This window comes from Aulostomus chinensis, chromosome 23 (assembly GCF_037954235.1).
Source record: "Aulostomus chinensis isolate RoL2024-O1b breed Wild chromosome 23, RoL_Achi_v1.0, whole genome shotgun sequence".
Taxonomy (NCBI): Eukaryota; Metazoa; Chordata; class Actinopteri; order Syngnathiformes; family Aulostomidae; genus Aulostomus; species Aulostomus chinensis.
In genome coordinates, this window is record NC_141342.1 from 15741516 (window position 1) to 15756376 (window position 14861).

General features: G+C 42.2%; 2 protein-coding genes across 2 annotated transcripts; one reads left to right on the forward strand and one right to left on the reverse strand.

Moving 5' to 3' along the window:
- Nucleotides 1-20: 20 nt before the first annotated feature.
- Nucleotides 21-6082, reverse strand: dnajb12b (DnaJ heat shock protein family (Hsp40) member B12b). Its single transcript, XM_086194495.1, has 9 exons — nucleotides 5654-6082; nucleotides 3905-4085; nucleotides 3679-3824; nucleotides 3400-3573; nucleotides 3235-3305; nucleotides 3020-3129; nucleotides 1942-2114; nucleotides 1648-1789; nucleotides 21-1211 (listed from the first exon to the last, which is right to left on the reverse strand). The coding sequence occupies exons 1-8, from the start codon at nucleotides 5784-5786 to the stop codon at nucleotides 1668-1670; spliced, it is 1110 nt and encodes a 369-aa protein (XP_086050621.1). The 5' UTR covers nucleotides 5787-6082; the 3' UTR covers nucleotides 21-1211; nucleotides 1648-1667.
- Nucleotides 6083-6567: 485 nt separating this feature from the next.
- scd (stearoyl-CoA desaturase (delta-9-desaturase)) lies at nucleotides 6568-12285 on the forward strand. Its single transcript, XM_086194496.1, has 6 exons — nucleotides 6568-6712; nucleotides 7012-7272; nucleotides 7994-8124; nucleotides 8255-8460; nucleotides 9443-9675; nucleotides 10508-12285. Exons 2-6 carry the CDS (start codon nucleotides 7038-7040, stop codon nucleotides 10705-10707), a joined length of 1005 nt encoding a protein of 334 aa, XP_086050622.1. The 5' UTR covers nucleotides 6568-6712; nucleotides 7012-7037; the 3' UTR covers nucleotides 10708-12285.
- The last annotated feature ends 2576 nt before the right edge of the window (nucleotides 12286-14861 follow it).

Consider the following 14861-nt stretch of genomic DNA (forward strand, 5'->3'; position numbering starts at 1 on the left):
GTAATTGCTTTTAATGCCGCAATCATATGACGACGAGGGTACTTAACTCGAGATAAGTTATCACAGGATCACAACGTTATGAAGCAACCGCAAGTACAGCCTTTCTCAGCAAAAAAAAAAAGATGCTTAAACTGTTAAGATGCAATCGAAAATAGTTGCTGATCAGCTGAGAATTTCTGAGGAAAAGAACGTGACGCTGCATATCCTGCCAGCCTCACAAAGCACGTCTGTAAAAAAGAAAAAGAAAAAGTGAACGTGCAGAGAGCCATGTCTCCGCTCTGTTGACTGGCACTGAGTCTTTTACCAGCTGAGTGCGAGTTTTTGACAGTACATTCTGTATTTGTTCTGCTCTGAGCGATGAGTCACTGCCACCACCTTTAAGCATCCATTTTTATTTTCATCAGGGAGTAAAAACACAGTGGAAAGAAAAGAGAGCAATTCTTTTTTTTTGTTTTGTTTCTTGCCTTGGCTCATAATCCATTTCTTAAACAAAAAAATACAAATAAATTAACAATAAATATCGAACTATAAACTCAGAAGTGTGACTAAAGTGCAACTGATATTTATGAGAGACGTCACACTCCGAAACTTGGAACGAAGTTTTCAGACTGCAGCGTCTCCCGTTCCCTTGGCATTAATTGTGAGGAGCCATCAAGTTACAGAGTGAGGATTCTACCTTGGAAGGAGGCAAAGGAAAACGGGACAAACCATTTTACGTCAACAAAGAGAGACAAATCTCAGGTGTTCAAGTGTTTGACAAAACTCTAGACATGAGAGTATATTCACATTATTCCTGCATAGTTTCAAAAGGTTAGGATGTGCAAATGAGGTCAAACCAAACCGATCTGACAGCTTCAAATGAAAAACGAAGGGCTAACTGCGCTTTTTCTAATCAACTGCTACATGAATAACATTCGTACGACTATATCTAACCTGACTACTGTTCTGGTTTCATCCTGCGTTCTCGCATGCAGAGATCTCCGCCAGCTTCACGTCCCCCAGTCAAAACTTGGGGCTGAGAGGTTAGCCTCAAGGGCAAGTTATTTCCAGTGGCTCATTTAGAACTTGATATTCACATTGTATCCCCCGCTGAAATGATTTCAATCAAATTGTGCGGTCACGTATTGTTTCTTGAGTCTTCTTGACTTGGTTTCAGATTGTTAAAGCTCATCTATTTACAGCCAGTATTGTTTTCTGGTGCTTCTGAAAACCTGGAGACACACACAAACACATACAAACAAACAAACAAACAAACAAAAAAAGCATTTAAAATTCATGAAATTCTACTACACATATAAGTGGAGCTTTTTAAAATGTGTTTTAGCCCTCATTCGTGAAAGCTTTGTATGCAAAAATTTGTTCTAGTCAGTGTAGGACTGTTTAGTCACACAGGGGGGAAGTAACGCCTTCCGGATGTCAATAACTCCTCGCTCCTGACATCTATAGTGTATCACTTGTAACATGACATTTTCTACATGAGCTAAAAAGAGGTACACGATAGAGGTCAGCAGTACGGAGATACAAACACCAACGAGGCCTTGCTTCCTCTCTGTAAGACTAGTCCTAAAGTATGTAAGAACAAATTCATGTGTAAGAACATCTCATGAATGAGGCCCAAGAATTTTTTTTTTTTTCAGAAGAACTTGCTTTTAATAGTGGGAGCAGCCTCAGCCGTGTAATGAAGCTGTGATCTCAGACAGCTTGGCGCAGCTCGGGGTGCGAGCCCTCTGTGCTCTTTGGTAAAGATCAGTGTCTCCAAAATAGCGAGCTCTGTACAGCATGCCTTCCTCTGCAAGACACAACACACGCACTTCATGAAATATTCATATATACATACATATATATTTATGTAGATAAAAGTGTATATAAAGGGCTTTTGATATCAGAATATGCCGAACTCAGTGTTCATATGTGGATCATTTGTCCTCTTTGTAAATATACTTTGTTGTTTCTCCTTCCAGCAGTTGTTGCGAAGGTTAGATATATAATCGTCCTCCACTGTCCGCTCCAAATGCTTCAGGTTAACTCCTGTGTACTCTTTGGGAAACTGTTCCCCCACATAATATGGCACCTTCAGATTCTCCGTCAGCCTCTTCTGTGTATAACCTGCTGACCTGTGAGGAGATAGGAGTGAGCGTGAGAGAGATATCATATGACAGGACGCGGCACACGGATGACATATCTGGCACCGTCTGTCTCTGCTAAAGTGACTCATGACTGATTATGATTCGCAGGCCAGCCAGAAGCGGCAGAGTGTATCTAAAAAAAAATCCTGAAGCGGGCAACATGGCGAGACACATGGAGCCAGGAATACTTCAAACTTGTGATGATATGATACTAACAGTGGCAGAATAAAGATGTTTTGGAACTCAGACAATAGAATGAAAAGGTCATGATGGGTCCGACTCAGGGGAGCAGTAAAACTACTTGTTAATCTATGAAGCCGTGCAGTTTCATACACAACAAGAAAGCACTCAAAGAGGTCATACTTCAGCCAAGGAGGTTCCACTGAATACTGAGTAGCAACACAGTATCAAATTCTGAATAAAGTCCCCCCCCCCCCCCCCCCCGAGTCCTCATGATCAGCAATCCAGCACAAGATCATCTCAGAGAGCCTAATGTTGATCACGTCCTCAACAGGTTTGAGCAAAACGTGCTCAAGTATTTCAGCCAGTACTGATTTGGAGTTCCTCGGACGCTTGACATGGAAACGATTGGATTGGAATAATAATAAAACTTCAATTATGCAGTACATGAAAATCAATTGATTTTGCACTAAAAAAAAACAAACATCTGCAATATAGGAGGTAATAAAATGCCATAAAATGAGGTGAGTCCTATATTTCCAGTGTGACGTACTGATTCTGAGTCCCTGGATCATGTGACATGGAAGCTACTGAAAATCAAAACAAAATGTTGGATAATTGCAGTGCAAAATTTGCAAAGAACTGCTTCTGCCATTGTGTTATTTTCCATCCCTGTTAAACGGGCGATCATGACATCATGAGGTGACACTCACGGCCTGAAGCTGAGGCTGTAGGGGGGGCTGTTGACCATTATCTGACTAAGCGCTGACACAATCACCAGGATGAGGATGGGCATGACCTGCACAAAGAGAGCAAGACCTCCCTACGGATGAAAAAAACAAAAAAAACAACAACAAAGAACAATCTGTCAGCATCCACCACAAATTTCCTGACTGCAGCTGAATAAAAAAAAGATGACTAAACATACGTCTCTCTGTCGCTCTCGTCTCTCTCTGCGTTGGTAACGCATCCTCCCGTTAGCATACACGTTAGCGTTACCTAAACCACATGCAGGACTTAATAGGTAGCTCATACCCGCGATTAGAGTCAAGATACTGCATCTCACAAGCTAAGATAAACCAGTGACACCAACTTGCTGGGTAACCTCCTCCGAAGAACATATTGAAGAGATCTTCAGGTGAAATGTCAGGCTCAAAGTTGGCGTCGTCCGGGCCGTGTCTGGACGGATGCCTCCTCTCCTCCCCGCACTGATCGTACTGTCGTCTTTTGTTGGTGTTACTCAGAACAGCGTACGCATTTCCAATAGCTGTAGGACGCGGCAAACTATGTTTAAGTATCATTAAAGTGTTCATCTGGGACCTGTTGTGTGTCATAATAATAATGATGGCGGTCTGAAGTTCATGCAGGTTACCTTTAAACGCCTCTGTTGCACCCGGAGCGTGATTCTTATCCGGATGGAATTTCAAAGCAAGTTTTCTATACGATCTTTTGAGTTCATCCTCAGAGGCGTCTTTCTGTACCCCGAGAATTTCATAGAAATCTTTACATTGTTTTATCCTGTGAGGAATACAGAACATTAACCGTGAGTGATGTCATCTGAAGCTACCATAAGACTAACCGGCAGGATTTACACGTACCTTCTCACAGCGTCGAGCTGATCACCAGAGTAGGACTTTGAGGTGTCGGAGGGCTTCTCCTCAGCTCTGGCGGTGTCCTCACCGGTGGTCTGTCGATGTCGTGGCCCCGAGACCCCGCCAAAGTCTGACTGTCTACTCTGTCTGGGTGTGAATCCATTCTTTGCTATTAGCTCCAGCAGAACTATGAGGATAAACAACAACAGAATTGCAAGCATTGCAGGATATTCATGCAAGCGTCGGGCGACGAAGGTGAAGGCTGATGGTTGCATTTTTGGTCATAAGATATGAGACGATTGGAATTCCTGCAATATTTCACCACCTTTAATACCTAAATGAGGAACAAAAATCTCACATGCTAATAAAGAGAGCCGGACACTGGATTACTGGAGACAGTGTAGACAGCAGTATTAGAGAACAATTTACATTGATACTCTAAATTGACCGTAGGTGTGACTGTGAGTGTGAATGGTTGTCTGTCTCTATGTGTTGGCCCTGTGATGGACTGGTGACCTGTCCAGGGTGAACCCTGCCGCTCTCCCCAAGGCTGCTGGGATAGGCTCCACCCCCCAGCAACTGTTACCAGGATAAGTGGTAGAAAATGGATGGATGGGGATGTCAGTTTTCAAAATGTCAGATGCCATTTCAGCTAAACCACTACTCTATCAAGCAGGCTGTCAGATTCCTACAACTCTGTTCTCTGTCATTATTTGTTTATTTGATAGGATCAAAGCACAGAACCAGAAATTGCTCTGATGTAACTTTCATCTGTGCCCTCGGGTCAAAGTTCACAGAGGCACACCTGTACCGCAGTAAGTTTTTCAGTTCACTGAACTCCAATCAGAAACTTGTTTTTCTCTCTTTTATTTTCTTGCTCATAAACTCAACTTTAATACTTTGTCAACGCAGATAGGAAGCAAGAGATGGTTTGCTGCTGCTGCTGAGTCATGAGAAAACCGTTCAACTTGAGTTTTTCAGTTTAAGGGACGAGCTAAAACCTGCTGGACAAAACTATGCAATAACACCATGCAATAACACCATTTTGAAATGCTTCCTCCGCATTATCATACGCACTGACACAATATATCTGTGACATGAACTGATAAAACTCCCCGGCTAATGTATTTATATGTTTGACTCTCATAAAAAAAAATAAAGAAAGAAAATGGTGTAAGAAATGCCAGTACTTTAGAGACGCTGTTAGTCTTCCAATGCATTCCTGAGGTCATTCAGATTGTGTACTGGATGATGAGTAACACATTCCACTGACCTGTACCATAAGAGCCAAAATCTCATGATCAATAGTCTAATACACCTGTTTGGAATATATTTCACACACTATAGATGACAAAAAGCCATTATACTCTATTTAACTGTATATAAGATACTTTATACTTTGGCTTTAAAACATCTTCTTCAATAGTTGTTTTTAATATTCCTTTTTTATTCCACTTTTCCATCTTGCGTGGAATGACCAACACCTTGCTTACCTGGTGTGTTTTGAGTTGAGCAGGACAGGTTAAATATCAAAGCAGGATTATTAGATTTATCTGCCTTGAAATAACAGCCTAACCTAACAATTTGTGAATGTCAACAAGCCTGCTAGCTTGTGTGCTATCTAAGGCCCTGGCTACGTGCGCTGCAGCTGCAGAAGCTCGTCCGGGATGCAGGTGATGTTGCGGGTGATGCTGCGGGTGATGCTGCTACGTGAAACATCTCTCTGCTTCACTTACAGGCCATCTCAAAACTCACCCCTCGCTTTCTCCGTCGGAAACAGTTTCTGGGCCTTCTCTAAGAACCTCTGTGCCTTCTCCGGCTGGTCGTCGGTCAACGCCGCAGTTGCGATGTCAATGCAGCGCTCCGCTTCGTCCCTGTTTACCTCCATTGCAGTGAGCGTGACCAGAAGTTAATAAAGACGCCTTGTGACGTCATGTGGAGGATCCTCGGAGTTATGTGGTGACAACTACGTCAGTCTTGACTATTTTTTTTTTTTGGTGCCGGTATGAGCTGCAGACTTCGAGAAATAGCTGTTAGCAGATGTGTCGGCTCCCTGCACTACTTAAACACACCACTAGATGGAGACAAATCACATTTATTAGTAAATATAGGTCAAGACTGGTGAGGAGGGAGGAACTCCACAGGGTTGTTCATCTCTTTTATTTGTGCCATGTGAAGGGTGTCTGCAAGTTTTACACGTAACATCACCCCACTACGATGCAATGAGTCATGTATTTGATTTAGATAAACCACACAGACCTTTACATGCCTTCATGAATGCGTTACACAAGAAGTGATGCACTCTGAATTTCTTCAATAATTATGTCGTAACCTTACTTTAAGGGAAATTTTAGATTCCCGATGATTTAAGTGGATGTGGGTGTCACAGAAAAAGGACTAGCCTCTGTTTGGGTGGTGGGGTCCCTCAGTGATGCATATTGACAAGCTAACACCCCACCCCCTTTTTTTTTTTTTTGTCTGATTCATTTAATCCACGCCTAAATGAAAAATAACGAGAGTGTTTAATTTGATACATGTCTAGACAGCTGCAGCTGCTCTCCAGGGGAGGTAAATATACATCTGGCAGGAGAATGAATAAAAGGTGAACAGCAGATAAACAGGCAGCCAATCAGAGCCCGAACCGGAGGCGGTATCTGGACGCTGATTGGTCAGTATCTTCCGAGATACCTCGAGTTCCAGCTCTCATTGATGCGTCCGCAGCAGATCAACTCTTTCATTCTGTAGTTTTGGCACAAGCACACCGGCTGCAGCTCAGTTTAATTCTTTCATTTCTATTCGTCTTGACCCTGTAAGGTAAGATATTAGTTTACTCTTGCTTTTGTTTTTTTTCCCCAGCAGATGTTACATCAGTTACGCAACGTTACGAAATGTCTTATGTCAGCTAGAAGTCAGCATCATCGTTATTCTAAAACCATCCTCTCACGAGCGCCAGCTAGCTTACCGGGCTAGCTAGCGCAACAACAACAAATAAATAAAATTAATAATTACAACACAATTCACCGCGTGAGCGTTTTTTTTTTTATGACCGTGACGTTAGCTCGACATTTTAGCCCTAATTGTCATTTCTTTTTCTTCTTCTTACTGCCGTTCAGAGCATCACCACCAAACCGCAGCCACCATGGCGGAGGCGTTGGAGAAGAAGGAACCGCAGCAGCACAAGTCCACTAACGGGAATGTTCTTCCAGAGGCCAGCAGAGAAGATGCGTTTGATCACACGTACAAAGAGAAAGAGGGCCCTAAACCTCCAAGGACCATCGTGTGGAAAAACGTCATATTGATGTCCCTCTTGCATATAGGTGCCGTTTACGGCGTGTTCCTCATCCCGTCAGCATCTCTTTTGACCTTGCTTTGGTGTAAGTACAATTACAAAATCATTCTCCACATGCAGGGGTGTTCATATTTGTTTTTCCTTTCTTTTTTTTTGTTTTATTTTTAGTTTGTGAAATAAATCTATAATTCACCCTACAGCTGTTACATCAGCAAGCTTGCCTGCTTGCTGTAGTGGTGGATGCAATTGCATAGATTTGTACATGATCCTTCCAGTATCCCGCATAGAGAGGGATTATAAATCAGTCTATGTGTCATTAGAGATTTAATACCTTGTCAAGCTATGAACTGCTTGCTGGAGAGAAATGAAGTTAGACTCCCCCCCCCCCCCCCCCCTCTACTTTGCAAATTTAGGCGGCGTGATTGCATAATCTGTACCAGTTCTCCACTACATAATCTTATTTTATTTTTCATTTTATTTACTGGAATAGATGTACAGTTCCTATTGTTCTATCCTAAACCTCAGTGGATGCACATGAATTGATTCTAATGCAGTCAGTCTTTTAGTACGCGCAATCACCAAATGCATCCCGTCATCATCTGATATGACGTAAATACATTACCCACCAGACCAGGTTACATCCCTGGCTTTGTTCAGTTATTTAATCTCTCTAGAGCAATTTTCTTTTATGAGCAGGAGATCTTGTATGTTATATGACTAATTGTACTGTTAAGAAGAGAATGTGCGTATGATAGGATGAATACCTGGTGGTTCAACTAATTTCTCGATGCATCTCTCTTCCACAGCCAGTCTTTGTGTTGTGGTAAGTGCTTTAGGAGTCACTGCGGGAGCTCATCGCTTGTGGAGTCACAGATCCTACAAAGCTACGTTACCTCTAAGGATCTTTCTGGGAGTTGCTAACTCGATGGCGTTCCAGGTGCATAAAATCATCTCACAGATCTGCACACACTTCCAGCCAGAGTCAAGAAGATAGCTGTTTTCATTACGTCTAAGTACCGTGTTGAGTCTACGGCGTATGTAATCTCTGTCTTAACATCAACCTGCAGAATGATATCTTTGAGTGGGCTCGAGACCACAGGGTTCACCACAAATACTCAGAGACGGATGCCGACCCTCACAATGCTGTCCGGGGCTTCTTCTTCGCTCACATTGGCTGGCTGTTGGTGCGCAAACACCCTGATGTTATCGAGAAGGGACGCAAGCTGGAACTCAGCGACCTGTCGGCTGACAAAGTTGTAATGTTTCAAAGGAGGTAAGTTTCTGCGCTATGTGATCGCAGTGTTCGTTTCAGTCAAGAAAACGAGATGAAAAATGTTAACTTACAAACGCTTTTTTTTCCTCTCTCAAGATTACATCGACAAAAGTAGCCTTAAAATATTTCTCCCCATCCTTTGTGCGTTTTTGTCAAGTAAAAAATACTTGTTAACTCCTTTTTTTCGGGTTCTGTTGACAAAAACTTGACTAAATGTTTGTTCAGTATCCTTTATCTGTTTTTGTTGACTTAAACATGTATAAATATGTTTGTTTATCACCCTTGTCAGGCTTTGTCAACAAAAAACAATCTAAAAATGTTTGCTTTCTGTCTTGTACATGTTATGTCAACAAAAGACAATCTAAAAATATTTGTCTACTCCTCTTTTCTAGTTTCAGGGGTTTACATTTTAAAAGTCAATAATACAGCCCTGTCATGTTATATGATGCAACACAACAGTGCGAGTCTTTGAAACAGCAGACAAGATACAACAAACAATATAGCAAACACACTGAATAGATATTAATATTTCTCTTTCAGCGTCAAGTAGAAATCATGACAGATGCATAGCTTCCAAGGGTCTGTAACCGCACAACCATTTTGTTGTCAGTTAGATGGCGTGATGCTCTGCTTCATATGAAGGTTGACGTGGTTTTGGTTACAAATTAGCTGTCAAATTAACAATGTGTAACATAATGATGCGCGTTGACTGAAAATGGTAAGGAAAACGCTTTTTTTAATGTTCAGAACTTAGAAATCCAAAAATAAACTGCCGCCTCGATTCATCCAGTGAAGCTGCTTGCTGCAGATTTATACCTGCAGTGCCAATTGTGTTGGTAAATCTGGTTTAGCAAGGTGACAGTTCCTAACATGTCAGTGTGTTGAGTTTGAAAAATTGTTTGAAAAACTGTGTCAAGCTGAGGAAAATGTGAGGAGCTGTGTGTCTTGAGTAAACCGTCTCATTCTTTTGTGTCCTCAACAGGTATTACAAGCTGTCCGTACTGCTTATGTGCTTCTTTGTCCCCATGTTTGTGCCTTGGTACTTGTGGGGTGAGTCTCTGTGGGTGGCCTACTTCATCCCGGCTCTGCTGAGGTACGCCCTGGTGCTGAACGCCACCTGGCTGGTCAACAGCGCCGCTCACATGTGGGGAAACAGGCCCTATGACAAGAACATCAATCCCCGGGAGAACAAGTTTGTCACGCTCAGTGCCATAGGTATGAACTTGGGAAAGTTTGATGACTTAAAAGATGTTGGAGGGGATACACACAGAAATGTTGAACCACAAGGTACTGCGCAGCCCAAAATTTAAGTTGTTTTAAGAACACGTAACCTGCACTTGTTCAGCAGGCCTTGCTACGGTGTCATCACGCCGAGCAAATTTATGGCAAAAATAAGGCATTGCTGGACAAACAAGGAGACATTACACTGTCTCACGTTAGTGAGTCGTCCATTTTTCATAAATAACCTTTGTGTTCAAGTCTGTCATTTGACGGGGACTCCGCTTGCTACATCGTTGAGTATTTGATGATTCAGAAGAGAGTCTGATTGTATACCGCCACCTGGTGTCGTGGTGACGGCCCTGGAACACTGGAACAACGACAGTAGTCCAAATATGTGGCGCTCCACTGCGAGTGAGCGGGAAAACCCACTGAGCCACTTGTCATTCCAAATTTGTCAACGCTTTTCCAGTTCTGACTGGAAGTAGTGGCATACTGGAGTAGTTTTGCATGTTTTTCACCTTTTTTGATAAAATCCCCATCTATTTTTAGCTCCTTCCAGCTCCTGTCTCTTGCCCACTTTCCTCAGATTGGCCGTCTAGTGGAAGCCCTCAAAGGGGCAGCACCCCTGTACATTGTGGGTGTGCTGTGCTCGGAGCAGATGAGCACGAACTGTTTGCAACTTTTTCATACTTAATTGAAAGCTTATCTTCCAGCATTGTAACATTCTGGCAGAAAATAAGGAGCCTCCTACAAAGTGTCATGATTTCTCTGACTGGCTTCCTGTCTTGACGGTGAAATGTCAACCATTTTTCCCTGTGACTTTCAGGTGAGGGATTTCACAATTACCACCACACCTTCCCCTATGACTATGCAACCAGCGAGTTTGGCTGCAAGTTGAACCTTACCACTTGCTTCATCGACTTCATGTGCTTCTTGGGCCTGGCCAAGGACCGTAAGAGAGTGTCCCACGAGCTGGTCCTGGCCCGGATGCAGCGCACCGGAGATGGTAGCCACCGGAGTGGCTAAGAGTGCTGAACTGTGATCGGCTTCGCGGCAAAAACCAAATGGAAAAGCAAACGCCTCACAGTCCTTTGACAGCTATACATTTCTCATCCTCTGAGGATAAAAGTCCGCTTCATGAGGGCCTTGACCACATTTTGCTTGTTTTTTGTGGTTTTTGTAGCTGTAACTAAAGAAATTTGTTAAGGGGGAAAAAAGAAGAAGAAAAAAAAAGCTAAGCTCTTGGCCTTGGGTTTTATTGTTCAGTCCGGCTAAGGTCTCGCGACGATGTTTTAGATATGAAGTAGAACTCATCTTAAAACTTCATTCTCTGCTGTTTTTGGCACTTTCAGTGTGCATTCTTCATGCAGTCATGTAGCCAATCATTTTTATGTAACTCAATTATTAATCTACAAAAAAAAGTGGAGCACTCAAACGGAGATGTGTGGTTAGGTACTGACTGTTGCTTGTCCGTTTCGCAGTTTACAGGAAGTTCTAATGTAAAGTAGCTGGAATGAATCACGTTAGAACGATGCTGGCTTTAATGACATATGGCACATGGAGGAGCGGGGGAACCCAGACCTTCCTCCTGTTATTGGCTGATCATACAGACAGACCTGTAAGTTTACTGCAACTTGTGTGTAACTTCTGCAAAAATATGTAGAGAAAAAAAAACAACCCATAAGTGTTTGTAGTGATGGGAACGAGCTCTCTCAGGACAACGTAAGGGGACGCGTTTATCATTCAATCAAAACTGCCAGTCAATACTCACAGGAAATGATAAATGTCACGCTAACTCGGAAGCTAGGTTTGATTTTTAATCATTATTTAGTGCCAAAACATTTTTATAACCGACTCCGTGACCCACTAGAGCACACTATATCGCTCCATTGTGATTGTGGAAGTTTTTAAAACAGAAACGGCTTCGCGTTCCTTTTGAGATTTTATGCAACACACACACCCCCCCCCTTTTTTTTTTTTGTCCTGAGACAGCTGCAGAGACCACCGTTTGTCATCTCATTGGTGGATGTAGCAGTCATGTGACAGTTCTGGTGTTACAAAACAACATGCCATCCATGCATGATGATACACTGTAGGTGTTGTAGTGAGGTGTTCTGTCGGCAGAGCTGCGTCTATTTTTGTAACGGTGCTGCGTCTCTTGCATCGTCACAACTGTTGCCGTGGTGAGACGGGGTCTGGTTTCCCTTTGATGTCCTACAAAGCTGATTGTCAGTGGAGTTTAAAAAAAAAAAAATTCAGGTGCATCATCTTCAATCCTGGTTTGCAGAATGCTTACATTATTTATGTATTTATTTTGTTTATCGACTAAATAATATTGCTCAAACCAGAACCAGTTTTCTTTTTTTTCTTTTTTTCTGCATTCCAAGAGTTGAGTCTCCTTTCAAACTGGAGCATCTATTTTCCCAAGAGTCAGGATTCTACCTAATGCCTTATGACTTGCATCCATTCCTGATCTTCACAGTGCAGACAAAAAGGTTGAAATCGAACTGAGGTCCATGTTTACAGACTGAAGCACCAGGTGGAACATTGTTTTTATTGTCGATTTACATATGCATTTAAAAAAAAAAAGGTGGGGGGGGGGCATTAGGGCCATGTGATTTTTATTTTGTTGAAAAATAAAGATTTTATTTGAATTGTGAGTGTAATTGTGAGTTTAAAAAAAAGTCATATTTAGAGGGGGGGGGAGGAAAAAAGTTGGGATGTTGAGAAGAAAATTAAGAATTATGGGAGGGAGGGGGGAGTCGATTATGACAACAAAATAATTCTGAGAAAGTTGTAATCTGAGGGGGGGGGGGGGGGGGAGGAGTCAAGTCTGTGTTTAAAATTTCCCTTTTCCTTTGTTTCGCATGTCCCTAATCCTCTTCTGTAGGAGGTGGCATGACAGCACCCAGATACTGTAAATATTAGCAGAGGTTCATGTGGGAGAATCAGATCCAAACTTCTCACCTGGTGCTAATGTTCATTAGTGAGATTTAACTTGCAAAGCATTGGCCGGGATGGATGTGCCAACTAGTTTCAACCTGTCTCGGTGTAAAACAAAGGTGATGTCACATCAAAGCATCATCAGAGCATTTAATCCCAACAATATGACGGGCCATGCAAACAAGTCCAACTGCTCAGAGCACCCAGAGGATCAGCTTTGAAGTACAGGAATTCTGAAACGGTGATTATTTTCAGTACGCTTGTAAGTCCATACATTTGTTTTTCAAGCCCAGTCCTTGGGTCCTCCTTCTTCTGGCTCTCTTATATTTATCTCACGGTTTTTGCCAGATTGTTCAGTTTGAATTTTTTGTGGTTCTATAAGAGGCCTTGGTTTACACACAGCGGTGTTGTTTCTCCCTGTAGCTGCTTTTTGGTGTGTTTGGCTTAACTGGAGACTGGTTTAAATCAAATAAACACATTTATACCATCAGGACCATGTCTGTAATCTCTTTCTCTCTCTCTTCTTTTTTTAAATGTGAGTTGTTATTCCTCGATTCTGAGGTTTTTACGGATGCGAAACATAATCCAGCTAACAGTTATTTTGTGAATTAAGTCTGCAGAGACACAGCTTGTGGAGGAAGTCCTTGACTGGCTGAACTGGGCTGCATGTCCTGATACTGGAGGACACATTTGTGCCAAAAATGACACAAAACCAGGAAGTTTAATGGATTTGATACAAGTAGAAGGACTCTGTTACGTGTGGGGGGTAGGGTAGCAAGGACATGTAGACCAGACCAGTTTTAAGGTAACTTAATATGCAACCTGGAAGCAGAAACCAGTAAACTTGAAATTTGCTTCAGAAATATCTGCATGTAGGAGCGCCACTGAAAGAACCCACTTCCTCAACATCTGAGAGGGAAATGTACTGCATTTATTTGAACGCTACGGTTAATAAACCCGTTTGAAATTCCATTCAAAATGTATGACCGATTCATATTTTGGGACCATTTATGAGTGACCAGACCTGCTACAGCTGCTAGTGTTACATGTAAAAGGTTGCTCACGTGGTGTGCGCCCTCCAATTATGTAACTAAATCATACGAGAGCCCTAGAAAAAGGAGGCGCTCTGCCTCTGTTTTCTGTAAAATGCCAGAAAAAGCACCAGTTAACATAACCAACATGTCCAACATTCACAGCTGAGACAGAATCTGTAGTTTTCTGGAAGAAATCCAACAGGTCAGGAGGCCTTTTCTGTCCCCTCGCTATGCTGCTTTGCATTTTTTGCAGTTAAGACAGGGACAAGTCCAGATTTCTGCTGACATAAGCGTGTGAGTCAAATATATCACGTCTGTTTGATACTGCAGTTATTAGCGCCTGCCAACAGATAACTTTAAAAACGCCTGTACACAAGGCAGAGAGGAATGTAGGAAGGCTGTGCTACGACATCACTCTTTATTTGTTTGAAGGGACCTTATAGTTAGCATATGATGAACACCACTGAGTGACACTCCCTAAAGGTGAAACGCTTAGTCCTTTCAGTAAAAAAGAAAACAAAAGCCACATATTCCCTAGTTTCCTACAGAGCCCTGAGGTTCCCACAGAGAGCAAATGCTGAATTTTTTATGGCCACAGTATGGAATTTATCACCTAAATTAGGTTAGCTTTCAGTCACAAGATATAACTTTGATTTGTGGCCATAAGATGCAACTTTTTAGCTGAATTTCTTAATTTTGTGACGATGTGATAACATGTTCGCTCAAATGCTCCCTAAATTAGATCATAGCCACTAAATATATCCTATTTGGACAATTCTATTAATTTGTGGCTACAATATATGAGGAGGGCATGGTCCCCCTTGCCCGTTTGATTTTTATTGAGGGGGGGGGGGGGGGGACAAGTTTTATCTCATAGCCACAAAATCACTAAATTGAGGACACAAGTTATATCTTGGCCACAACATAGAGCCTGACTATATATCGATAAAAGTATTGTAATGTGATATATATAAAGTAATTAAATTAAGGGAACAAGTATATCTTTTGGCCACAAGATAACTACATTGAGGGAACAAGTTAGAGCCTAGCCACAAAATAAATTGAGAGAACGAGTTATAGCTTGTGGCCACAAATACCTAAGATGACCTCAAATATATTTGTCTCCACGTCAGCGCTCCACAGGTTCATCTGCTTGGTGTTTCCAGGTCTTGATTGTATTTGTCACTGGCAGGAGCGCCTCCA